This window comes from Salvelinus namaycush, chromosome 4, assembly GCF_016432855.1.
Source record: "Salvelinus namaycush isolate Seneca chromosome 4, SaNama_1.0, whole genome shotgun sequence".
Lineage (NCBI taxonomy): Eukaryota > Metazoa > Chordata > Actinopteri > Salmoniformes > Salmonidae > Salvelinus > Salvelinus namaycush.
Window position 1 is genome coordinate 43,694,274 of NC_052310.1, and position 26,235 is coordinate 43,720,508.

General features: G+C 41.2%; 1 protein-coding gene across 2 annotated transcripts in view; it reads right to left on the reverse strand.

Moving 5' to 3' along the window:
* LOC120046557 (ras and Rab interactor 2-like) overlaps positions 1 to 26,235 on the reverse strand; it is a 46,183-nt gene that overhangs the window by 18,092 nt on the left and 1,856 nt on the right. The window contains exons 2-6 of one of the 2 annotated variants that reach the window (XM_038991899.1): positions 21,338 to 21,425; positions 10,302 to 10,402; positions 7,536 to 7,746; positions 5,026 to 5,137; positions 1,530 to 1,602 (exon numbers count right to left, since the gene is read on the reverse strand). In XM_038991899.1, the coding sequence (XP_038847827.1) occupies positions 1,530 to 1,602; positions 5,026 to 5,137; positions 7,536 to 7,746; positions 10,302 to 10,402; positions 21,338 to 21,394 (554 nt within the window). In that variant the 5' untranslated portion in view covers positions 21,395 to 21,425. Of the gene's footprint in view, positions 1 to 1,529; positions 1,603 to 5,025; positions 5,138 to 7,535; positions 7,747 to 10,301; positions 10,403 to 21,337; positions 21,426 to 26,235 lie in introns of those variants that run through there. The other variant, XM_038991901.1, reaches the window with a different exon arrangement.

Consider the following 26,235-nt stretch of genomic DNA (forward strand, 5'->3'; position numbering starts at 1 on the left):
CCCTTTTTCCTCCAAACAATAACAATGGTCATTATGGCCAAACAGTTATATTTTTGTTTCATCTGACCAGAGGACATTTCTCCAAAAAAGTACACATCTTTGTCCCCATGTGCAGTTGCAAACTGCAGTCTGGCTTTTTATGGCGGTTTTGGAGCAGTGGCTTCTTCCTTGCTGAGCGGCCTTTCAGGTTATGTTGATATAGGACTCGTTTTACTGTGGATATAGATACTTTTGTACCGGTTTCCTCCAGCATCTTCACAAGGTCCTTTGCTATGGTTCTGGGATTTATTTGCACTTTTCGCACCAAAGTACATTCATCTCTAGGAGACAGAACGAGTCTCCTTCCTGAACGGTATGACTGCTGTGTGGTCCCATGGTGTTTGTACAGATGAACGTGGTACCTTCAGGGGTTTGGAAATTGCTCCCAAGGATGAACCAGACTTGTGGAGGTCTACACATTTTTTTCCTGAGGTCTTGGCTGATTTCTTTTGATTTTCCCATGATGGCAAGCAAAGAGGCACCGAGTTTGACGGTAGGCCTTGAAATACATCCACAGGTACACCTCCAATTGACTCATTAGCCTATCAGAAGCTTCTAAAGCCATGACATCATTTTCTGGAATTTTCCAAGCTGTTTAAAGGCACAGTCAACTCAGTGTATGTAAACTTCTGACCCACTGGAATTGTGATAGTGAATTATAAGTGAAATAATCTGGCTGTAAACAATTGTTGGAAAAATTACTTGTGTCATGCACAAAGTAGATGTCCTAACCAACTTGCCAAAACTATAGTTTGTCAACAAGAAATTTGTGGAGTGGTTGAAAACTAGTTTTAATGACTCCAACCTAAGTGTATGTAAACTTCCGACTTTAACTGTAGATGGCCTACACATACAGAGACGCGCTGTTTCACTCACTCGAATGCTTTCTCCGATGAGATACTGTACATTCAGCCTCTTGCGAATGTAAGGAAAATCATGAAATAGAGATGAAAAATGCATGTTTTTTTTCTTGGTACATTTTTTGGAGAAGCCTGGCTTCCCTTGGCATTCATGAATACACGCCACTGAGTTAATTAACAAGTTTCTGCGCTGAAATAGCTGAAATATTTGCTTAAGTAAAAACTACAACTCCTTTCTGCCCAGTGTCCCATAGATTTCTCTGTAGAAAAACAGCATGTTGGGCTCACAAAAAAAAAAAAAAAAATGTATTTAAAGTAATTGAACCGTCGGTCAATTAGTTGTTTAATAACCCCCCTCCCCCCCAAAATGTTGCTCAACACTAGTAATTTGAATTGTTATAGTGCAGACTAGACTGACAATGATAGTTTGAAGAAAACAGTGTAATAGTCTCATAACATGAACTGATGAGGTGGCCAGTAAATGCTATTCTCTGAACTTCAACTGAGTCAGGTTCTTTCAGTAACCTCTGGGCTCCATGTGTTCGTCTTCAAAAGGAATAGGTGATTTATAGCTGGGATGAGAAAGGTACAGTTTTTTGGGGTGTGTGTGTGTGTGTGTGTGTGTGTTACCTGCTGATGCAGCAGAAAGCCACAAGATGAAACAGGTCTGCAAAGCTGAGGCCCGATCCCTCCAAGGAGAATGCTGTGGAGAAATTTATATTTAAGGAACCGTGAGACATTTCCATAGGCTATTCCCATAAATCAGAACAGCAATATTCCTAGATGAGAGTAGTGATGTTTTCACTTGGGAACTACAGTGACATACCATACACACACAAGTTGCATTATCACAAGTAGTTAACTTATCACTGTTTACCAATGTTATTAATTTCATTATGGTCTTCTGAGACACAACTTAATAGAAAAACTGTTGCTCACACGTTTGGGTCACTCTACTAAGACAACAGGGTACACATCTGGTGCCTTGCTGGTTCATTTGCCAAGGCATGAAGAGCCAGACACAAAAGGCAACTGTATACAACAAGTCTTTAATAACCCATAAACGTGTCCCAGATCTAGAAAAAAGGGATGGACGGAGAGAAATATATATTTTTAAACATTTTAATAGAGATTGGGGTATGCAGGAAGTGATAGATATGGAAGGAAAGAAAGAGGCAGAGAGAGTGAGGAGGGGGAGAGAATGTGTATTTACATTTAAGAGAGGAAATTGGGGAAGTGGGTTAAATCCAGACAGCAGGCCAGCGAGCAGTCCTCACTTGTACACTGAACTCCATTATTAATGCTTAACTTGGACGAATTCTGAGCTTGAGAAGAGCAACAGGATGTCAAAGTCTGCTGTGTAATGTGAAAACATTATGTCCACATTTACATAAAAGTACTCTACATTTGCACATTTCTAGCCTGGATACTTGACTCTTGCTGATCTTAAGTTTTCAAAAATGTTCCCCCGCTAACTTGAGTACTGTTTGATGCAGCATCTACACTGAACAAAAATATAAACACAACATGGAACAATTTCAAAGCTTTTAATCTTAAGGACAGGGGGTGCTGTTTTCACTTTTGGGGAAAATCGTATCCAATTTAAACAGCCTCGTACTCAATTCTTGCTCGTACAATATGCATATTATTAATATTGGATAGAAAACACTCTAGTTTCTAAAACCGTTCTAATTATTTCTCTAAGTGAAACAGAACTCTTTTTACAGCCCATTTCCTATCCGGAAGTGAGATTTCCAAAAGCGAGGTCTCTCTTCAAGAGCTTGTCTATAAAAGGGCATGTCACTTATGACTGTAGAAACACGTCATACACCTTCCCCTGGGTGTCATGCGGAAGTGAGAGCAGAAATGACTTGATTATCTCGTTCTGGGATTGAATACAACCTCTTGGAGTGAGAGGTCCGCCATTATCTTTTTTTGGAAGGCGCGAAGTTGGACCTGGAATCGCCTCCTGGAAAACCGTCGTTATAGGTGAATATGATCTCCGGCTTCGATTTTATTTGATACATGTCACAATATCATCCTAAAGTATGTTTTTTCAATATAGTTTAATTATATTATTGAAATTTATTCGGGACTTTAGACGTGATGCGTTGGAGGAATTTGTTCAAGAAGGAGAGGTTAGCGCCGCACGGCCAGTGTGCTTGCTAATTCAAGAGGGAAATAGTTCGTTCTGGATCCAAACAAAGACGGTTCTGAACAAAGGACCCCTTGTACAACATTCTGATGGAAGATCAACAAAGATAAGGACCGAATTTGGGATGCTATTTCATATATCTGTCGAACTGTGCTATCGCTACCGTTTGCCTTGAATCAATGCTGTTGTGTGATAGCTATTGTAGTAAGCTAATATAACGATATATTGTGTTTTCGCTGTAAAACACTTCAAAAATCGGAAATATTGGCTGTATTCACAAGATCTTTGTCTTTCATTTGCTATCCACCATATATTTCTCTGAAATGTTTTATGATGAGTAATTAGGTAGTTGACGTTGGTGTCTGTATTTACTCTGGCTACTCCCGTGCTATTTCTGACTGTAGCTATGATGGTAGCAGTAATGTAAAATTGATTTATAGCTCAAATATGCACATTTTTTGAACAAAACATAGATTTATTGTGTAACATGTTATAGGACTGTCATCTGAGGGAGTTGTTTCTAGGTTAGTTAGGTTGGTTCTAGGTTAGTTAGGTTGGCTTTGTGCATGCTACCTGCATGCTACCGGTGCTGTGAAAAATGTCTGTCTGTCTTTTGTATTTGGTGGTGAGCTAACATAAATATATATTGTGTTTTCCCTGTAAAACATTTTAAAAAATCGGACATGTTGGCTGGATTCACAAGATGTGTATCTTTCATTAGCTGTATTGGACTTGTTAATGTGTGAAAGTTAAATATTTCTAAAAAAATATTTTTTGAATTTCGCGCTCTGCCTTTTCAGTGGAATGTGGGAGGAGTCCCGCTAGCGGAACGGGGGGGCGAGACAGGTTAATGAGTTACAGTTCATATAAGGAAATCAGTCAATTGAAATAAATAAATGCCTTAATCAATGGATTTCACAAGACTATCCCACCGGTTGGCTGTACTGCCAAATTATCTAAAACAACATTGGAGGCAGCTTATGATAGAGAAATTAACAATCAACATTCTTGCAGTCAGCAGGCCAATTGCACGCTCCCTCATGCCGTTTAATCAGCTTCTTGATATGCCACACCTGTCACGTGGATGGATTATCTTGGCAAAGAAAAAAAATGCTCAATAACAGGAATATAAACAAATGTGTGCACAAAATGTGAGAGAAATAAGCTTTTGTGCGTATGGAAAATTTCTGGGATTTTTTATTTCAGCTCATGAAACCACCACTTTACATTTTGCATTTATATTTTTGTTCAGCATACATTTGGATAATGTCACTAGTCTCCAAAATGATTGTTCGATGGCTAAACAATGCCCAGTTAGCTGCCTAGCTCAGTGAGGCTTTTTGCAGGAGAGATACGTGTGTTTTCCAGGCATTTACCTACGCCTTGTGCAATCGTTTACATAGAATCGGAGAGCAAGCTGCAACAGGCCATCACACATACCAGGCTGCATCACATTAAGAAACCATACAAAATACCTGGTCACCCATTTTCTGGGACAACACACCCAACAAATAGTTGAATCAGATTGTTCTATTCAACCCAAGATCATCAAAAGAGAGGCAGCTATATAAAGCTTGGTTTAAGAAGTGAATCTTTGTGTGACTTAACTGCATAACACATAAATACGTTCACTAGGTAAGTATTGGGAAATAGGCTTGGGGAAACACCCAGTGTTCTCTGCATCGACCTCAGAGTAGAGAGAGAAGAGAATAATGTTGAGGCCCAGTTAGAGAAACACCACATACTGTACTGTGACAGAAGCATGTCAACACTGGTGTTGATTTAGAATGGGGGAGGGGAAACCCAAGGAGAAATTAGAGCAAAAGGGATATAATAGATTAAAATAGAATATTCAAATAATCAGAGGAAAAATAAATGGTGTGTTGAGAAGCTTATAATAACAGGTCTATGGGGATACATTTGGATGATAAAGGTCCCTAATAGATAGGAATTGATAGGCCATGTGCTTACTGTATTGACACTCCTTCACAGGGAAATCTTTGACGGGTGTCTCAGAGTCCTGGTGCATCCGCAGAGAGATCACCTTCCTCTGCAGGGTAGTCGACTTTCTCACCAGAAACGTCTGCAGCCAGGGGGAAAAAGCCCATTTGAGAAACACAGACATCAATAAAAACGTTGAAATGGAAAATCACAGACACTTCTGAAGTATGTGTCTCATTTAGTCCTCCATTGTGTGAGATTGTAAGGGTGTCTGTGTATTGTGAGGTTGTTGCATGAATAGGAGCTTAATAACCAGAAAAATAAACCCTTGAGGTTAGAAACCTCTTTGTGAGGGGGACCTGGCAAGGAAGTAGTCAGTGTGTACATGCAACACAAGAGCACAATACATTAAAAACAATCACGATTGTCATCATTTTCCTCTATCAGAGCTTTAAACTCAGCAAGCGATACCCTCTCCTCCAGTTAAGGTATTTCGACAAAAGGAGAATTATAGGAACATTTATTTTTCCAATTTCCAATTTCATCCTGGCCTTAGGTACTGTGAAAGACAGTAGCAGATGTTTGTGATGACCTTGTGAGGATCACAGATAAGTAGGAAATACTCCAAGCACTGCTTTGCACACAAAGATGCATCAGCCTTCTCATAGGAAGAGGGGGATACTTCACCATGTCATAAACACTGAGTGCACAAAACATTAGGAACACCTTAATATTGGGTGGAACCCTCTTTTGCCCTCAGAGCAACCTCAATTTGTCAGGGCATGGACTCTACAAGGTGTGGAAAGCGTTCCACAATGATGCTGGCCCATGTTAACTCCAATGCTTCCCACAGTTGTGTCAAGTTGGCTGGATGTCCTTTTGGTGGTGGACCATTCTTGATACAGAAAGGAAACTGTTGAGCGTGAAAAACCCAGTAGCGTTGAAGTTCTTGACACACTCAAACCAGGGCACTGGCATCAACTACAATACCCCGTTCAAAGGGACTTAAATATTTTGTCTTGCCCATTCACCCTCTGAATGGCTCACATACACAATCCGTCTCATTTGTCTCGAGGTTTGAAAATCCTTCTTTAACCGGTCTACTTTTCATCATCTAGGGGGCGTCAAGTAGCCTAGTGGTTAGCGCGTTGGGCCAGTAACCAAAAGGTTGCTGGATCGAATCCCCGAGCTGACAATGTAAAAAGTCTGTTGTTCTACCCCTGAACAAGGCAGTTAACCCACTTCATTGTAAATAAGAATTTGTCCTTAACTGGCTTGCCTAGTTAAAAGGTTACATTTTAAAAAATCTACACTGACTGAAGTGGATTTAACAGGTGACATCAATAAAGGATCATAGCTTTCTCCTGGATAATCTATGTCATGGAAAGAGCAGGTGTTCCAAATGTTTTTTTACACTGAGTGGTTCTGGGGTACGCAAGGGTTCGGCAGGGGGTACCTTAAGGAACTCAGTCAGGCGTTCAACTTAGTCCTGAAAGTTCCTCAAGGTGCAATTTCGAAATTGGGTAGTGCATCAGCAGTTTTCCTCTTGTCAAGTCAGTCATTGCAGACCGTAGAGAGCTATTTAGAACTTTTTAGAAATGTCCAGATCAACTAGCCAATGTCAGCTATCATTTTTTAGCCCATTGATTTTGTTTGAGTCACTCAAATATCACATGAACACACATAAGACATGACAAAATGTGTAGAATTATAGGAAATATGGGTGAGTGGTCTTGCCTTTGTTATAAATTAAGCGCCAGTGATAGTGTCCTGTATCTTATTGGTGCTTGCTGAGGCTTGCATGTAAACAATACCACTATAAACTCTTTAAGAGTCTATTGACACCTACCCGTCAATCGAATTAACATAAAAAATCCCCATCAAAATCCTTTAGAGATGTTTTTCTTGTTGTTGCATGGGACACGTCTCAATTCACTGCATCCGCCTGTGTGTGTCTTCCGCATCTGAGGTTGAAAGTGGCAGAGCTACAGCGCTGTTTGTCAGACCAGGAGACATCCTGAAAAATCGGTCTGTAGCGTCCGAATGGTTTGGCCTAATAACTAATATGACCACTCTATGGAAAAGGGGAGACTCACGAACATGATGGTTTTACCGTTTTGCTCTACGACCACCACAACTGTCAAGGTACTCGTCTGAAGGCAACACGGTACTGGTTAAAACATTTTATGGAAGTATGAAGGTAGTTTGTGGCATTTTTTTTTATTGCTAAACATGTGTCCAAAAAAAAAAAACATTATTTCCTGAGCTTTCTTACATCTCCTAGATATAAGACAGACACTTCAAAACCTTGATTCATTTTTTACATGTATGAATGTGTTATTCAACGCATTTCTATGGGCTATAGTAGTGAAGGCCAAATAAAAGGCCACATTCAATATTTGTATGATGCCTACAGGGGTCCTAAAATCCTAAATCAAATGGCTAAATGATCCATGGTATGACCTTAAAAACAATTCCATATGTTAGCTTAGTAGAACATGAATTGGGTCCTGTGACTAGGTGAGTGCATCTGGTCTCACCCCAGTGGGCTGTGGTTGCAGTTTGCGTGTGGCTTCTGGCCGGCTCAGTCCCAGCTGCAGCCACACAGCGTGCGTTTGCACCAGCCAGTCCAGCACACTCATCCTTCTACGCAAAGTGTCATAGCCTGAATCCCTAACTCCAGCAAGCCCTGCCCTCACGCCAACACAGGGAGGGGCCTGTAGGAACAGACCTCCCACCTGCCCATCTAGCCTGAGGGGGGGGAGAAAGACAAAATTAGAAATATACCATTTAAATCCTCTATTTGTTTACTGATAGTGATATCTAACGTACAGACACATGCACACACAAAAAACTATGCACAAACACAAGTGCACACAAACGCATAATAAAAACTAGAACGTAATAGATCAGCATGAGAACCAAAAAGTATTATTGAGTTGAATCATAGTTATTAATGGATTTCAAAACTGAGAATAGCCCAGGAGGTTCAGTATTCCAGTGTAAAACATGTACCCAATGAAATGACTCAACGCAAGCACGCCCACCTTTATCCGTCACCACTCATACTTCTTCAGAAATAGGTGCTTTTTCAATTCCACAGAAACTGCTTTAACATCCTATCAGGGCAGAAGAGATCCGCTAGCGCCACTGATATTTACTAATCACCATTGGTGTGAATATTTAGCAATCTTCATATGAGGCTCATAAGGGTATATTATACACTGAGTGTACAAAACATTAGGAACACCTGCTGTTTCCATGATAGACTGACCAGGTGAATGCTATGATCCCTTACTGATGTCACTTGATGAATCCACTTCAATCAGTATAGATCAGGGGTGTCAAACTCAATCAGCACATACTGAGAAAAAAAATGAATTCGCAGAATAGACATAGCCCATTATGTTTGTTTTTTCAAAAACATGTGCATACAACTGCGAGCCAAACTGGTCATTGTTTAATTTGAAAAAAATATGTCCCTTTATAAAATGTCCATACGACGCTGCATTTTATTGGAAGAGATGGAGACCCGCACACTGTCGAAAAATAGGAATAAATCTATATAGCATTAACATATTTAAACAAAATAAGAAGCACTCAAAATGTGTTGTAGTTGAGTAGCCAGCCAAGGTTAGTGCTCAAATGTTGCTGTAATAGGTCTACATGTTTCTCATTTGCATGGCGTTTTGTTGCAGGGTTATTCATTGTCAATCTTTAAAAATCGAAGTCTGCAACATTTTAGTAGCCTAGCTAGGACTGTGGTATATGTCTGTACATTTTTCTTCCGCTGCGAGCTGTAACCAGGACATACGAAAGCAGCGCAATTGACGTTGAATTCACCGATAGGAGGCTGTAATTTCATACCGTGGAGGACTCAACTGTTGACTCACTTATACTCGATTGTGTCCCGATTGTCCTTTAGTAGTAATTTATACCCACGTGTGAATCCAATATCTTATACATTTTTGACAACCAAGATTACATTTTCTGTAGGCTACAGCAATGACCTGTTGGAACCGAAACTTGGCATGGACATTTAGCCAACACGTGTAAACCTACGGTAGAAGATTGTCAGTGCCATTAGTGATGATATATTACAGCGCACTGGCTGGATCACGTGTGGTGGGTCTGGGAGGAGGGGTGTGTGTGACAATGCACTGCAGGTTGGCAGTGCTTGCTGTGACTTGTAGCGCACCGCATTACGGGTGGTATGTAAGCGGGCCAAAATAAATTGACAACCCAAATCATTGCACGGGCTGGATAGAAATGTATCATTGGCCTGTGGGCCTTGTGTTTGACACGTGGTGTAGATTAAGGTGAGGAGACGGGTTAAATAAGGATGTTTAAGCCATGAAACAATTAAGACATGGATTGTGTATGTGTGCCATTCAGAGGATGAATGGTCAAGACAAAATATGTATGTGCCTTTGAACAAGGTATGGTAGTAAGTGCCAGGTGCACTGGTTTGAGTGTGTCAATAACTGCAACCCTGCTGGGTTTTTAATGCTCAACCGTTTCCTGTGTGTATCAAGAATGGTCCACCACCCAAAGGACATCCAGCCAACTTGACAATGGTGGGATGCATTGGAGTCAACATGGACCAGCATCTCTGTGGAATGGTTTCAACACCTTGTAGTCCATTCCCCGACAAATTGAGGCTGTTCTGAGGGCAAAAGCGGGTGCAACTCCATATTAGGAAGGTGTTCCTAATGTTTTGTACACCCAGTGTAATCTACATGTCATTATGTACCTAATGTCAGGTAATCTGTAAATCATTTTTTTGTAACCCATAATCTAATCTACACAAACATGCTTGGTGTTCACTTTGGAAATCCCTGATACTCTACCCACCTTTCCCTCTGACATCTCATCAACACAATGACATCATGAAACTCAGCTACCTGTGTGACCAGAGCACACTATCCCCACTTGCTGGTGGAGACAGGGAACTACAGAACACCAATCAACTTTACTCACTGGCACTCATCATCGTTATCATCATGATCCTCAAATCATGCTTATCAAACATCCAGTAACAATGAATTCAACATCTGTTGTTATTACACTTGAACAAACTGAAAGTGGTCTGAAATTCTACTCGTTCCTCAAGGAAACAAATCACTGTTTTAATGTCTTCCTCCTTTTCCCCCCTCGCTCTAACATACACAGCTAACGTTAGTTTTACATCAGCCCATGATAAGGCTTAAGCAAGTCTGCTCATCGTACCACTACTAGAGTAAACGGATGGACAGAAAGAACAATTTTGTTAGTCAGTTTGTCTGTAGGTTTTAACACACACTTACCCCTGTAGTATTACAGGCTCTGGATGTCCTTCTGCTTGCTCAGCCTTTTGCACCATCTCCTTCTTCAGAGTCCCGATCTCCCAGACAAACGAGTCGATCAGCTATAGCACAGAAAGACGAGTTGATTAGTGACGAGGGATAGAGGCAAACAAGTTGAGAATGTGTGTGTGTAGTTCATGTAAGACAACTTTGCACTCATTCCTGCAGACTAAGGAGCTGGGAAAAGTGTCACCTCTAGGGCTGTCCACGACCCCCCTAAAAAATATTTATCGATTGAGTCGTCTAATGCTTTAAGTGCACCGTTTGATTAAATAATTAAGACACAAATAACCCAAGAGGGAGCCCGACAGCAATTGATTTAGAAACGAGAAGTGCTCCTGAGTAGAATGGAGCCTCCTTTTACTGTGACAGAACATACAGGAAATTGTGTACAGTGCAATATGCATGTCCAATATGAAAAGAAACAATTGGATTTAAGCAGATTGGCCACACTAAGTGACGCTCCTCAGTGTAAACTCTGTGGATTTGGAAACTAGAAGTGCTCCTGAGTAGAATGGGCCCTCCTTTTACTGCAACACAATTGTACCAGTCCACACGAGGGGGCTAAAGGTGGTTTAGCCCCCTCAGTTTTAATCCATATATAATTATGCGCATCTGGCAAGAAATCACATTTATTTGTCGGTGATTGTGGACATTATCGAGTTCCTTGTTTCAAACCAGTAACCACTGAGGGGAACATTGGAAGCAACAGAGTCAAGAGGCGCAGTGGATTTTTTTTTTGTCTATGATGGAATATACTCTTTGAAAAGACAAGGAACTTGCCAATGTGTATAGCACCATACCCCACAAACACGTCACACGATATTCAAAATTAAACCATAGGGCTCACGAGTGAGACAAGTGTCACTGAAGAAAGAGTTAAAGATATCGGAATCTTGGTACACATTGAAGGTAGACGGGACTAAAATTCCTAATGGATGTGAAAATAGGAGAGCCATGACTTCTATATGTGAAAAAGGTTTAGGGTTCCCTAGTGGCGCAGCGGTGTAAGGCACTGCATATCAGTGCTAGAGGTGTCACTACAGACCCTGGTTCGATTCCAGTCACAACCGGCCGTGATTGGGAGTCCCACAGGGCAGAGCACAATTGGCCGAGCGTCGTCCGGGTTAGGCCCGGGTAGGCAGTCATTGTAAATAAGAATTTGTTCTTAACTGACTTGCCTAGTTAAATAAACAGGTAAAAAAATTAACCACTGCTGGCTGGATCTAAGCAAAACCGATTTGGTGGAAGCTGAGTTTAGTGTTGCTCGCCAGTTTTTGCAGACTGAAATCACCCACTCTGGCTCCAATGAGGACACCTGGACCCTCTCCGCTATGCCGACCGTGCTTACTGCACTGAAACATGGACTGACTTTTGGGGCGTCCACAGCTACATGTCAATTAATTTTCCACCTTTGACAAACGTTTTCAGTCAGCACCGAAGGATGTTACACCAGAGGAAAGCTCCACTAATACAACTGGCATTTGAGGGGGATCTTACAAGATTCCAGGGAGAATAGAATGATTGATTATTCAGGATGTTCCACAGAGCATCAAGGAGGCAGCAGGAAACAATCTAGGTGGTTGTTTTCTATCCAAATCTTGCTTTAGTCTGTATGGCGCTGTCCATGTTGCTGATAGAGCGCAGCCCTGATTTGTGCCATTGAACATGTCACTTCTTGGTCAAAAGCATTTGAACACATGTTTATTGTGGTATATATAGCGTGACATAAGCGGAATTCAATAGAATTCCAATGCACTAATCCAAATGACGCCCCTGGGTATAGCTACATATCAATACGTTTCTTCATAGAAACAGATACATTATATTATGTCTTTTGTTGCTGTAAATGGAACTGTACGTATTGGAAAAGTTGGGTTGAATTTGATTCACAGAAGTGTATTGTACCATACAACGTGTTGAACTCATTAGTGAGCGGTACTATTTTCCATGTTTGAAGCGGGCCCGTCTGCCAACTTATTTGGCAAGACAGCAGCTCACTGTAGTAGGCCATCTCCAGTCACCTTTTGTTTACTGTTAATGTAACGAGTGTACATATAGATTATGTCATGCCTTTATCGATCTGATATTTTGTTTACTATGCCTACTTGGTACCGCTGTTTTGTTCTGTTCAAATTAATTTGTTTGCATATGTGTCAGTATTCTAAACCAAATTGCTAGTCAGTCTTTTTTTTGTTGCAAGCATGAATAACTAGGCTACTACTTTCAGCATTTAGTTTGCATTATTTTGGTAAGACAGCTGTGTACGGCTGCATTCACATAGGCACATAGGCTACAAGGGTAATGCACTATTTTCATGACCAAAGTGGCCTTGCTGTAGTGCGCTGTCAATTGTGCTGACAGTGCAGCAGAGATGGGCTATAGATTTCAAAAGGACTCAAAGATCAGAGTCTCTGCATTTAAGCTTTGTTTGTTGTATAGTGTGATTATATAAGCAGAATTAAATACCAATGCAAGAACCCCCCCCCCCCCCCAAAATGTGCCCCCTTGCTGATTTCAACTGCCTCCTTTATCCTGGAGCTGGATCTACAGAAAATTGTGTACATACATAAAACATTGTTGACTATGTAATCTTGAGAAAAAAAAGAAAAAACACAATCTCTTATAGAAATACTTAATTATTTGCATAACTAGAATACATTTTTTGCCCTAATTATTAAAGTATAAAGGACGGGACGCTTACTCTGAAGGATTCATGACGCGGAAGTAGTTAGTTATTCTTGCCTGCTTCACAGAGTTGAGGAGGACCTCCCTGCAAAATAACTGCCCAGTCTGACCATGTTGTTTCGCCAAGTTATAAAGAAAGTGGTTGTGAGCGATGCAAGTTTTTAAAAAATGGACCCGGAAGTGTTTTTTTCAGTTGTAGTTGTTTAAGGTTTCAAACATGTCATTTTCTTAACCCATCTGGTAACTAAATGACAGCATATGTTTCAAGTATCATGCTAGCTAGTCTTGTGTGTTAGTCTGGCAGAAGTTACAGGCGAGGCGGGTGGGACGAAAGTAACAATGTAAACTGATGTTGGAAACTAATTGACTAGAGCATATTTTTAATTACACAACAAAGGGGGCCTGTCGCAGACACACAATGCTTCCCTAAGGTTGAGATGGGAGGCATGTGTTAAAGCTCATTGATTGTAAACTACTGCCCTATGACACTGTCTTATAGCTTCACTGTTTTTATATCATATTGTTTCAATATGTTTTGCATCATTATATACACTTGAGTACGAATGAGTGGCTTATTCTCAAATACCTCTGTGTATGAGTCCGGATAATTAACAACGGACTGAGTCAGGCTGAAGAAAGTATACTCCCTAGTCTCAAAGCTTCTCCTGACTGATAAGTAGACCAGGAGATGCGTGGAGGAGTATCAAAAGGTTCCGTACTCGGGCTGATAACACCACCTGCCTAGCCACAGAGATGCATTGTACAGCCTACACTCTGGAGGGGGAGGTATTGTCTGGGAAGAGGATACAAACGGAGGTTATAAATATATGTGCGTGTATAATCATACTTTGTCTTTGCGGTTTGACCCAGTGTGATTTTAATACATCTAGCTTGAGCTTTCTTCAGAGTCTGACTAGAATTTGTACCAGAATCTTACAACCTAACACTGATGACCTGGAATAAAATAAACATTTGAGCACAGGCCATTGTCTCTAGTTCATATTGCTTTTATAAATGTTAACAGAATAGCAACGTGACTGAATGTTTGAAAATTGACATTAGAATTATGCCTGAATCAATTTACTTGACAGAGCAGCTTCTTAAAATCAACAGGTTAGTGGTTAAAAATCTATAATTCTGGGGGTCAATTAACTTATGTCAAGCCGTTGGAAATGTGATAAACATAATGAGCATGCCGTTCTTTGACGAGAATAAAGACAGTTATTTTATCAAGACATGACAAGGACAGCTGGTACGGCTAAGCATGAAAAGTCATTGAAAATTCCCATGAAAGTGAGCTGACAAAATTATGGTTAGTATAGTTTATGTGATCCATTTTAGTCCAATTAATATTGTAAGGCAAAATATTGTGATGATGCATGGTTCATTTCCATAAATGTCAAACCTATAGCATTAATTATTCAGATCGACACATGAAATTATGGTTGATAGTACATCTGTTGAAAGAGCCTTTATTACAGCATAGCAAAGATTTTAAAAAGCAGTTGTGAAACTGCTTTATCCGACATGTTGCGGTTGCACGAGGCTTGGAGCACACTGAATCAGTAGGCTATTAAACAAACACTCACAGGCAACAGAAGCAGGATCTGTCTTATTGCTGTAGATACAGTGCCTTCAGACAGTATTCACACCCCTTGACTTTTTCCACATTTTGTGTTGTTACAGTATAGATTTTTATTTTAATTACATTTTTATTTGTGTCACTGGCCTACACACAATACCATGTCAACGTGGAATTATGTTTACAAATGAAGAAAAAATGAAAAGGTGAAGTGTCTTAAGTATTCACCCCTTTGTTATGACAAACCTAAATAAGTTCAGAAGAAAATATTCTTAACAAATCACATAAGTTGCATGACTCAGTGTGCAATAGTGGTTTACCATTGTTTTTTAATGACTACCATATCGCTGTACCCCACACATACAATTATCTGTAAAGTCTTTCAGTCCAGCATTGAATTTCAAAACACAGATTCAACCAAAGACGAGGGATGTTTTCCAAATGCCTCGCGAAGGGCACCTATTGGTAGATGGGTTAAAAGGTTTTTTTAATATATCTTTTAAAAAGCAGACATTGAATATTCCTTTGAGCATGTTGGAAGTTATTAATTACACTTTGGATGGCGTATCAATACACCAGTCACTACAAAGATACAGGCGTCCTTCATAACTCAGTTGCCGGAGAGGAAGAAAACTGCTCAGGGATTTCACCATGAGGCCAATGGTGACTTTAAAACAGTTACAGTTTAATGACTGTGATAGGGGAAAACTGTGGATGGATCAACAACATTGTAGTTACTCCACAATACTAACCAAAATGACAGAGTGAAAAGAAGGAAGCCTGTACAGAATACAGATATTCCAAAACATGCATGCTGTTTGGAATAAGGCACTAAAGTAAAACTGCAAAAATCTACTTTATGTCCTGAATACAAAGCTTTATGTTTGGAGCAAATCCAACACGTCACCGAGTACCACGTCATATTTACAAGCATGGTGGTGGCTACATCATGTTATGCTTGTCATCAGCAAGGAATAGGGAGTTTAGGATAAAAAGAAGCAGAAGAGCTAAGCACAGGCAAAATCTGAGAGGAAAACCTGGTTCAGTCTGCTTTCCAACATATACTTGGTGACAAATTCATCTTTCAGAAGGACAATAACCTAAAACAAATTCAAATATACACTGGAGTTGCTTACCAAGATGACATTGAATATTCCTGAGTGGCCTAGTTATAGTTGACTTAATTAAATCTGCTTGAAAATCTATGAGAAGACTTCAAAATGGCTACCTAGCATTCATCAACAACCAACTTGACCGAGCTTGAAGAATTTAAAAAATGATAAATGTGCAAATAATGTACAATCCAGGTGTGCAAATCTTAGTGACTTATCCTAAAAGACTCTAAGCTGTAATCACTGCCAAATGTGATTTTAACATGTATTGACTCAGGGGGTTGAAAACATATCTAAATCAATATTTTTTTTGTGTGTTTTTGAGTAAGGCCTCATTGTAAAGGCTGGAATTGAATAAATTGAACAGTATCAAACAAAAAAAATATGCACACCACATGTTTCACTGTTCCATTTCATCAATTGACCCTGTATAACCACTTAACTGCATCCTTTTCTGTCACTGTAGTAGACAGTCAGGACAAGTTAACACAGTTAATACACAACCAGCAATGGAATTTAGGTTGTTAGACAATGTACAGGCATGTTGCCATATTTTGACCATAAAATGATTCACAGAAGAGCCACTTCCCCTTTACTGACTGACCAAGACTACAAGGAAAGAGAAACAGAGAAAAGAAAAGCAAGACAAAGTGCCCACTAAGAAAACAAACCAGATGAGAAGCCAGACTCACATAACATCCTCTAACCTAAAACATCTAACGCTGATACTAAAGTTAACTAGGAGAAATAAACAGCCATGCAAAACAAAGACCAAACCAGTAATCTCGAGTGGTGCAGCAGTCTAAGGCTCTGCATCTCAGTGCTTGAGGCGTCACTACAGACACCTTGATTCGAATCAAGGCTGTATCACAACTGGCCGTGATTGGGAGTCCCATAGGGCGGCACACAGTTGGCCCAGCGTCGTCCGGGTTGGGCCGGTGTAAGGCCGTCATTGTAAATAAGAATTTGTTCTTAACTGACTTGCCTCGTTAAATAAAAACATCTCCAGAAGAGGTCACTGTTTCAAACACGAGCATAATGAACCGAGCGGATTTCACACCACTGTAAAATCTGACTGGACTCACACACAACCAGAGCCCATCCTAGCACCACAGTCTATGCTCCAACAGTGCCTTTTCATTTTCACAACTACTCACAGGGTTGTTATAGTCTAACCCTAACTGAACCCCAGTCAGCAAACCACACGCATGCAAGCTCCCACGAACACAGGCAATGAAAACCCACACAGCAGTGGGTCTGCCTGTCCCTCTCCAGTTCACTGCCAAGACACAGCCAGAAAAGCAAACTGACGATGTAGCTTTAACCCTAGAATCCAAAAGGGACTGCTAAATAACCACATTCTCCATGCATAAACTCCTGTACATCAGCTATTCTAGTGAATTACTTACAATAGTACACTATAATCAGTACAGTGTAAATCTCTGCTTACCTTGAAAGTGTAAAAAAATAATAGGTAAAATAAGCAAAAGTCTAACATCATTAGTAAAGAAATAAGACCCCAGTTTGCCAGGAGTCACCTCTGGGTTTTTTAATTTCATGTGAGGCAATAAATGTCTTCCTGAAAATCAAGAGATGCGATTGCTCAATTACATATTCACGAATGCGCATGGATACACTCACAAGCACGAGTGTCACTTGTTCCAAGGCCAGTTTCAGAATAGATGTTATGCAACTAGGTTCAGCTGCTATAGCGCAGGGTAGAGGGATTCAAACTATTTAAAGAACATCGTGAAAACCACAATTCTAAGAGTTTCCAAGAGCACAGCAAATTCCTTTCCTCCTGCACTAGGCAGCAGTTATACAGGAAGACAGTCAGTATGACACATTTACCAGGAGTTCTGCAACTAGCCTCCATGTTGGCAACAACTGCCCCATAAGAGATCAGTAAAACTTGCATCCACACGTCGAATGAGATGTTTGAGATTTTAAAGGACTGTGAAATTGCATTCTCCATCAGTATGTCATTGTTTTTCCAATGACGGATACTGTGTGAAATGAAAGGGAGACCGAGAGAAGGGATAAACAAAGTAGGGCCGGTATGCACGCAGGCGGTAGAATCAAACATGTGCGGGGGGTTGTGGCCTTAACAAGATCACCACTCAGGCACTCCAATGAGTTATTAAAAATCAAGGGTAAAAAGTACAGTTCTGCACTGTCATGCAGGAATTGCCAGGGACCTCCGATATGTATTGCCATCCCGTGGCTTTTTCCAAATACCCCGGTATATACGGTATACCGCTTGAGCCTAGTGCGGATGGGAACTGAGAGAAATGGAGTGACACATTCAGTACATGATGCCAGATGGGTGTTGATGGATTACATTTGGTTGCTGCCACAGACATTCTAGCTGTAGGCCAATTCCATATTAGCATGGCTGAAAAATATTTTGGGTATCTCAGATTGTTCCGGCAATTCTCACATTAAAATTCCATTGGGGGGAATATGTTTAAAATCATGATGAAAGTGGCCATTTTAGGCCCTTTTTTTAGACCTATACATGCTTCCTGTAAAACCCTACGATCCATGCATGGTACAGACATCTTGGTGTCATTATACTCAATATTTAGTGGGCTCTAAAATGGAGCATGGCTATATTCCGAAATAAATTTCACATGAACATATTCAACATTAAATATATTAATCTGAAAACTACAGTTTTTGGTTACTACACAACTCCCCCAGGCCTTTATAGCCTATCGCCTACAACACAGAAAATAATGGTTGTGATAACTGAACTTTGATTTTAATTAAGTGGGGAAAATAACCGTTTTTCGATTAGGGATGTTTAACGTTAAGGATCCCAACTTCTTTTAAACAATTTAATGTTTAAATGTTTTAACATTTAAACTTTCACACCCCTAATTGGAAGAATATAACATTTCCAGTGGGCTCTCTGCTACTTTTGTAGAAATTATACATTTTAATACATAGAAATGTACATTATAGATCATTAACCAATCACAGCCCTCCTGTAGTATTGCATATTCAGCCAATCACCAGCAGAGGGAGATCCCTTTTAACAAATTTTTCCATTCACTGTGTTGGTGGTGCTCATTGGTTGATGTCCTTGATGATCTTTTTGGCCTTCCTGTGATATCAGGTGAAGTGTATACTGGAGGGCAGGTAGTTTACCACCGGTGATGGTTTGGGCAGACCACACCACCCTCTGGAGAGCCCTGGAGTTGCGGGCATTGCAGTTGCTGTACCAGGCGATGATACAGCCCGACAGGGTTTTAAAGCTTTACACCTCCACTGCAGTCCTGTCGATGGGACGTGCGCCCTCTGAAGTGTTCTGAAGTCCACGATCAGCGTCTTTGTTTCGTTGACGTTGAGGGAGGTTATTTTCCTGGCACCACTCCCAGGGCCCGAACCTCCTCCCTGTAGGCTGTTTTGGCATTGTTGGTAATAAGGCCTACTACTGTTCATCAATCCAGAGTTCAATGGCGGCGAGCTTTACACCACTCCAGCTGAGGCTTGGAATTGCGCATGGTGATCTTAGGCTTGTGTGCGACTGCTCCACCAAGGAAACCCATTTCATGAAGCTCCCGACAAACAGTTATTATGCGACGTTGCTTCCAGAGGCAGTTTGGAACGCGATAGTGTTGCAACCGAGGACAGATTATTTTTACGCACCTTTGTGAGCTTGTGTGGCCTACCACTTTGCGGTTGATCGGTTGTTGCTCCTAGATGTTGCCACTTCAAAATAACAGTACCGATCCTCCGCAAATTTCACAGCCTACAAGCCACTGTCTCGCACCCACTGAAATGTGGTGGAGGATCGGTGATGATCTGGAGGTGCTTCAGCAAGGCTGGAATCGGGCAGATTTGTCTTTGTGAAGGACGCATGAATCAAGCCACGTACAAGGGTGTCCTGGAATAAAACTTGCTTCCTTCTGCTCTGACAATGTTCCCCAACTCTGAGGATTGGGTTTTCCAGCAGGACAATGCTCCATGCCACACAGCCAGGTCAATCAAGGTGTGGATGGAGGACCACCAGATCAAGACCCTGTCATAGCCAGCCCAATCTCCAGACCTGAACCGCATTGAAAACCTCTGGAATGTGATCAAGAGGAAGATGGATGGTCACAAGCCATCAAACAAAGCCGAGCTCCTTGAATTTTTGCGCCAGGAGTGGCATAAAGTCACCCAACATCAATGTGAAAGACTGGTGGAGAGCATGCCAAGACGCATGAAAGCTGTGATTGAAAATCAGGATTATTCCACCAAAATATTGATTTCTGAACTCTTCCTACATTAAAACATTAGTATGGTGTCGTTTAAAAATGAATATGAACTTGTTTTCTTTGCATTATTCGAGGTCTGACAATTCCGCATCTTTCAGTTGTCATTTTCTGCAAATAAATGCTCCAAATGACAATATTTTTTATTTGGAATTTTGTGAGAAATGTTGACAGTAGTTTATAGAATAAAACAAAACAAAAAATGTTTTTACCCAAACACATACCTATAAATAGTAAAACCAGAGAAACTGATAATTTCAGTGGTCTCAATTTTTTCCAGAGCTGTATATTTAGCTTCACTGTCCAAATATATATGGCAAGGACTGTATATAGCCTTTCATCATTCTCTTAGTCTGTGACGCCACATGAACAGGAACTGATTGATGACTGGATTGATAAGACTCAGGTTGAAGTCAGACAGATTTCTGGAATTTCAGTCTGAAGTGGACCTAGTGTTCCTATTCCCATTTCCTCATTCTCCTCTCTATTCTCATCTCCCCTCTCCTTTCCTCTTGTTGACCCCTCATCCCCCTTTCCTGCTATCAAACATCAGCCTTACAGTAACTCATATTGAATGCACAACCCCATCATAGCTTTGATTTACTATCTGAATTGAATGGCTTCAAAGTGTGAGAAATTGACTGGTCTCAAAATAAAGAGGGTGTGTTCTATGGACACACAGTTCATTAGAGAGTAACCTATTACCCTCCCATTCAGAGTTAGGATATATAAAGAGTTGATTTGGAATCAGTAGATATTCTACCCCTCTTCACAAACACTGACGAGTGGTGTGGTGGTAGTGTGGAGTGTGCAGGTCTATAATTAGTTAGTGTGGTGGTGTGGAGTGCGCAGGTCTATAATTAGCTAGTGAGCTAGAGGCTTATTAGCTAAGCAGGTCCCAGCACATAACCAACCAACAGACCTATTGAAAGAGGCTCTTCACTGAGTTCACAGCTTAAATGTGGTTGATGTCGTTATTACAGAGAGATAGAGGCTCGAACCCACAACTCAGACTAATTATGGTAAACAGTGAGGGCTCAACCACAGCTATAATGGAGGGCATATATCATAAAACTGTTGCATGGACTTTGAGAGGCGAAAATGAAAGAACATGGGGACTTTTTAATTTCAATAACCTAACTAACCCCAACTTCCTCAAATAAGTATCAGTTGATTAACTTAACAGACAAAACTAGAACAGGCCGTTCCAGACAGACGGACATACTGACCACGACAGAACAAAAATCACAAGGACAGTTTCAAGAAGGCTCCTCCCCATCTCCCTCTTCTGTCTGCCCCCCCCCCCATAATTAATAGTCTCCCTCATTTACTCCCCCCTCCCTCCCACCATACCTTGAAGAAGCTCCCTTTCTTCTCCTCGCTGGGTTCAATGAGTGCGCTGATGGACATGCTATCCTCCTGTCCTTCGTCGTGCCTGTCTCTGTGGGGGAGAAAACAGAATGTCATTCTCAGTCCTGTAGGCTACGCTCCAGTACTGTCTAGTAGTTAGTATATTCCAGTAAAGCCAAGTTCAACACAATATAACCCAGAATTATTATTTTTGAATGCAAAGATAAATACATTTTTCGCTCCTCTCACTAATGGCAAATGATTGCAACTTGTTATTATATTTATCTAGGCCTACCTGTTATTTTGTTATGAATAAGAGGTATCATACTTACCATTTGCATAAGGCTACTACTAGGCTACTTTTGCCTTCTTGCAAAGCAAGACCTCAACCACTAGAAAACGTGTGTCTGCATGGTCTAAGCATGTTTTGGGTAAATGAAATGCCAGCTGTCCAGCCCAGAGAGAGCAGGAATGAGAATTAAACATCATCACCGTGTCTATCTGAAAGGACTACAGTCCCTCGGTCTACATTGATGTACTATATTGTAACTGTAGGAGACTACTTCAGTCTCAGACCTGAATATTTAATTGTAAATGCTATTGGCTACTGTTTGGGGTTAAAAGGTGAATGGGTAGTTTTACTTTTTTGGGGAAACCAGGACAAACATCTGCAGCTCAGGCGCTACCCAGACTAGCTTTGATCTGACAGCCAGGACTAGGGCTGTATAAACATTCTGACTTTCTCACACACATCCACACTCTCACTCAGATGCTGGTCTGTGACCAGACCCCTGTTGTCAATCATTGCATGCTGCTGTATGGACTCTCCAGTTTCTGGGACAGAACCCCCCCCCCCCCTGAAAAAACAAGATTATATTTCCATGTTATGGTGCATTCCTCAGGAAATACCAGAGGAAAGAGAGAAAGGGAAAGAGGAAGTGGAGGAGGTTTGGTTTGAAGGTATTTGAAGGCATTTCCTGAAAAGCACCAACAGCCAGTGAGAGATTTGACCCAATTCTTAAATTTTTCTGTCTCTGATGTTGTTGCTGCCCTGAAACATCCCCATGTTCGTCCATCTTGTCACACACACACGGTACAAACACACACTGCAAAGGGCCGGGGAAACAGGAAAGCTCCTGCGGCTGACATTTGAGGCAAAATAAACTCTACAGTAACAAATGTAATCACTGACTCAAAGCCCTGCATGGGTATAAATAAAATGGCCAACTGAACAGAATGAAGTAAAAAACAAAATAGGCCTAAAGTTTTTCTAGGTTACGTAACAATGTCTGGAAAAACAACCCTAGTTAGAGCAAAACACAATTCACTGCCAGGGTTGGTGTCAATTCAGAAGTGAATCAAATAATGGAAAATGGCACTTATTATTGATTGCTAGTGTTGACGGCATCAAAGGTAGGAACCTACACTGAGTATACCAAACATTAGGAACACCTAATATTGATTTGCACCCACTTTTGCCCTAAGAACAGGTTCAATTCATTAGGACATGGACTCTACAAATGTCTCGAAAGCGTTCCACAGGGATGCTAGCCCATGTTGACTCTAATGGGTGTTGGACCATTCATGATACACACGGGAAAACTGTTGACTGTGGAAAACCCATCAACATTTTTAGTAATGGCGCAGAAGGGGATGGCTGCCGTTTTACTGGAGCCTAACCAATTGCGCTATTCTATGTGGTTTTTTGCAACTTGTTTTTGTACAATGTTTCTGCCACAGACTAATGACCAAAAAGAGTTTCTGGACATCAGAATAGCGATTACTCACCTTGGACTGGACAAATCATTTTTCTTTAACGAATCGGCGGCGAAAGATTTACAACTCCTCCCAGGACCAAATCCCCATCATTGGCATGAAGAGGAGACACCGATACAGGGGGCACAGATCCGGGTGCTTGCTGAGAATTCGTCGGCGGGTGGATAATCCACCTTTACCATCTGTCCTACTGGGAAACGTGCAATCACTGGATGAGCTCCATCGGAGTCTATCCTACCAATGGGACAGTAAACTGTAATATCTTACGTTTCACCGAGTCGTGGCTGAACGAGGAAATGGATAATACACAGTTTGCTGGTTTTTGCGTGCATTGGAAAGATAGAACAGTAACCTCCGGTAACACGAGGGGTGGTGGTCTGTGTCTAATTGTCAACAACAGCTGGTGCGCAATCTAATATTAAGGAAGTCTTGAGGTTTTGCTCACCTGAGGTAAAGTACCTCATGAAAAGCTGTAGACCACACTATTTACCTGGAGTTTATCTATATTTTTCGTAGCTGTCTATTTACCACCACATACCGATGCAGGCACTCAGACCGCACACAACGAGCTGTGTAAGGCCATAAGCAAACAAGACTGTTTTGCTAGCACAGAATGGAAAACGTTCCGGGATTCATCCGATGGCATTGAGGAGTATACCACATCCGTCACCAGCTTCATCAGTAAGTGCATCGACGACACGGTCCCCACAGTGACCGTATATACATATCCCAACCAGAAGCCATGGATTACAGGCAACATCTGCACTGAGCTAAAGTGTAGAGCTGCCGCTTTCAAGGAGCGGACAACTCATCCGGAAACTTATAAGAAATCCCACTACACCCTCAAACAAACCATCAGACGGGCAAAGTGTCAATAAAGGACTAAGATTGAATCCTACTACACCGGCTCTGACGCTCATCGGATGTGGCAGGGTTTGAAAACTATAACGGATTACAAAGGGAAACCCAGCCGCAAGCTGCACACTGACGTGAGCCTACTAGACGAGCTAACTGCCTTCTCTGCTCACGTCGAGGCAAGCAAAAATTAACCATGCATGAGAGCACCAGCTGTTCTGGATGACTGTGTGATCACACTCGCCGTAGCCAATGTGAGTAAGACCTTTAAACACGTCAACATTGAGATGGATTACCAGGACATATACTCCGAGCATGCGCTGACCAACTGGCAAGTGTCTTCACTAACATTTTCAACCTCTCCCTGATATGTTTCAAGCAGACCACCATAGTCTGTGCCCAAGAACACCAAAGTAACCTGCTTTCAATATACTTTGTATCCCTCATTTACTCAAGTGTTTCCATTATTTTGCCAGTTACCTGTATATGATGTCCTCTATAAATTAAACAACAATGGGTGAATTCTAGATAACTATTGTGTGTTGGAGTGTCAACGCTTGGGGCCAAATGTGGCTCCCTCAAAGACACATTCAGCCGGTTTCCACTTGGATTAGGTGTGTGTCCCTGCTTGCATAGGAGGTCACAGCCAATAAGACTCACATGAAATCACACACACACACACACACACACACACACACACACACACACACACACACACACACACACACACACACACACACACACACACACACAGAGATTGACAAGAGGGAGTTATCCTAAAACAGTGGTTGCCACTTCTAAATGTCTAAAGACAGTACCAGCTATCAAAGCATCCCATGTAACACCCTACAATCGCAACTCCACACACAACTCCCTGCACTTCCCTCAACACTGAAAACTGCTGAGCTCTGCACCTCCAGCTGTATTTCAGTAGGGTTGGATAAAATAACGCAGTGAAGGGGGTCTAAAAGCAGGCTAACTCAAAAGCGGCTCATCTGTCCCTACCAAATTATGAACCGACTTGTTTTCTTGCTCTGACAGCAACAAATTTCCTACACTGCATCTACAGTAGTAGTTCGTTGGGGCTAGCAGACAGATGGGTGAGGTGAATGACTACAGGTTTATTGGCTGTACTGTTGTCATGGCTTGTTATGATAGGCTTTATGCCAAACCCTATATGACAGCATTAAGTCTCCCTCTTAATCAGAGCCGAATCCTAACTTTATATCCGAGTGTGAAACTCCAACTTCTGACCAAGTCTACCATAAAGAGCATTTTTTTGTAGTAGTATATCTCCTAAGCTTTCTGTGGTTAGAGTCTGAAGTGATGACAAACATTTCTCTATTGGTGATCTGCACGCAACCACAGCAGACTTCTGGGCAAAGAAACTGACAGGTAAAAGTAAACTACAGCCAATTACAATATGGTAATGGAGAGAAATCCTGCCTTGGATGGTAATATTCAGCTGAGTGTGCAGGGAAGCTTTGAACACAGGGAACCTGCTAGTCTGTAAAGGAGAGAAGGGGAAAACAAACTATTGGCTAAGTAATGAACTGCCAGTCTTTGCACACTTCTTCAAATTCTAACCTGTGACTGAAGTTTTACGTAACACCAGTCTGCTTTCCCCCCAAAGCTAATCTTAAACATATTTCAGAGCATACTGGAAAACTGGCACCTTAGTATGTATATGTAATTAAGAAAAAGTTTACTTTTGCTGTAAAAGTTTGAAATGATTGTGGTAAAATAATGAAAACAGGTTTTGAATCTAGTTTGGAAATCTACAGGGTGACAGCTACCAACTCAAGATAATTTCAAAATCAGAAACTGAAATGGTTGAACACTAGAAAAGAAGTAATGCAAAAATTGAACCGTCTGTTAGATCAAACACTTAACTGAAGGCTTATCAGTGAGTCCCTCTTATGACTCAACCTGCTGAACAGAAAGCAAACCTCCCAGTACTGAGTCACAATGAGCTTGCACCTGTATAACTCCTTGTGTTCTCCATGCTTACTCTGGGTTCACTTTGTGAAATAAAACACAGATAATCACTTGGAGGCGATTTAGAGGGTGATGAGGGTAAATTGTGATAAGTACACATAATATCTATATTCTATTTCTATGATAAGTAAAAGTTGGTTAGAGCTTTCTTAGGACTATGTCTTCATACATCTTATCATAAAGGCCCACTACAGTAGGCCTACTTCAATATTCCAATGTACAGCAGGCTATAGACAATCCAGCCATGGTTCATAGCAACATACAGTATTGAG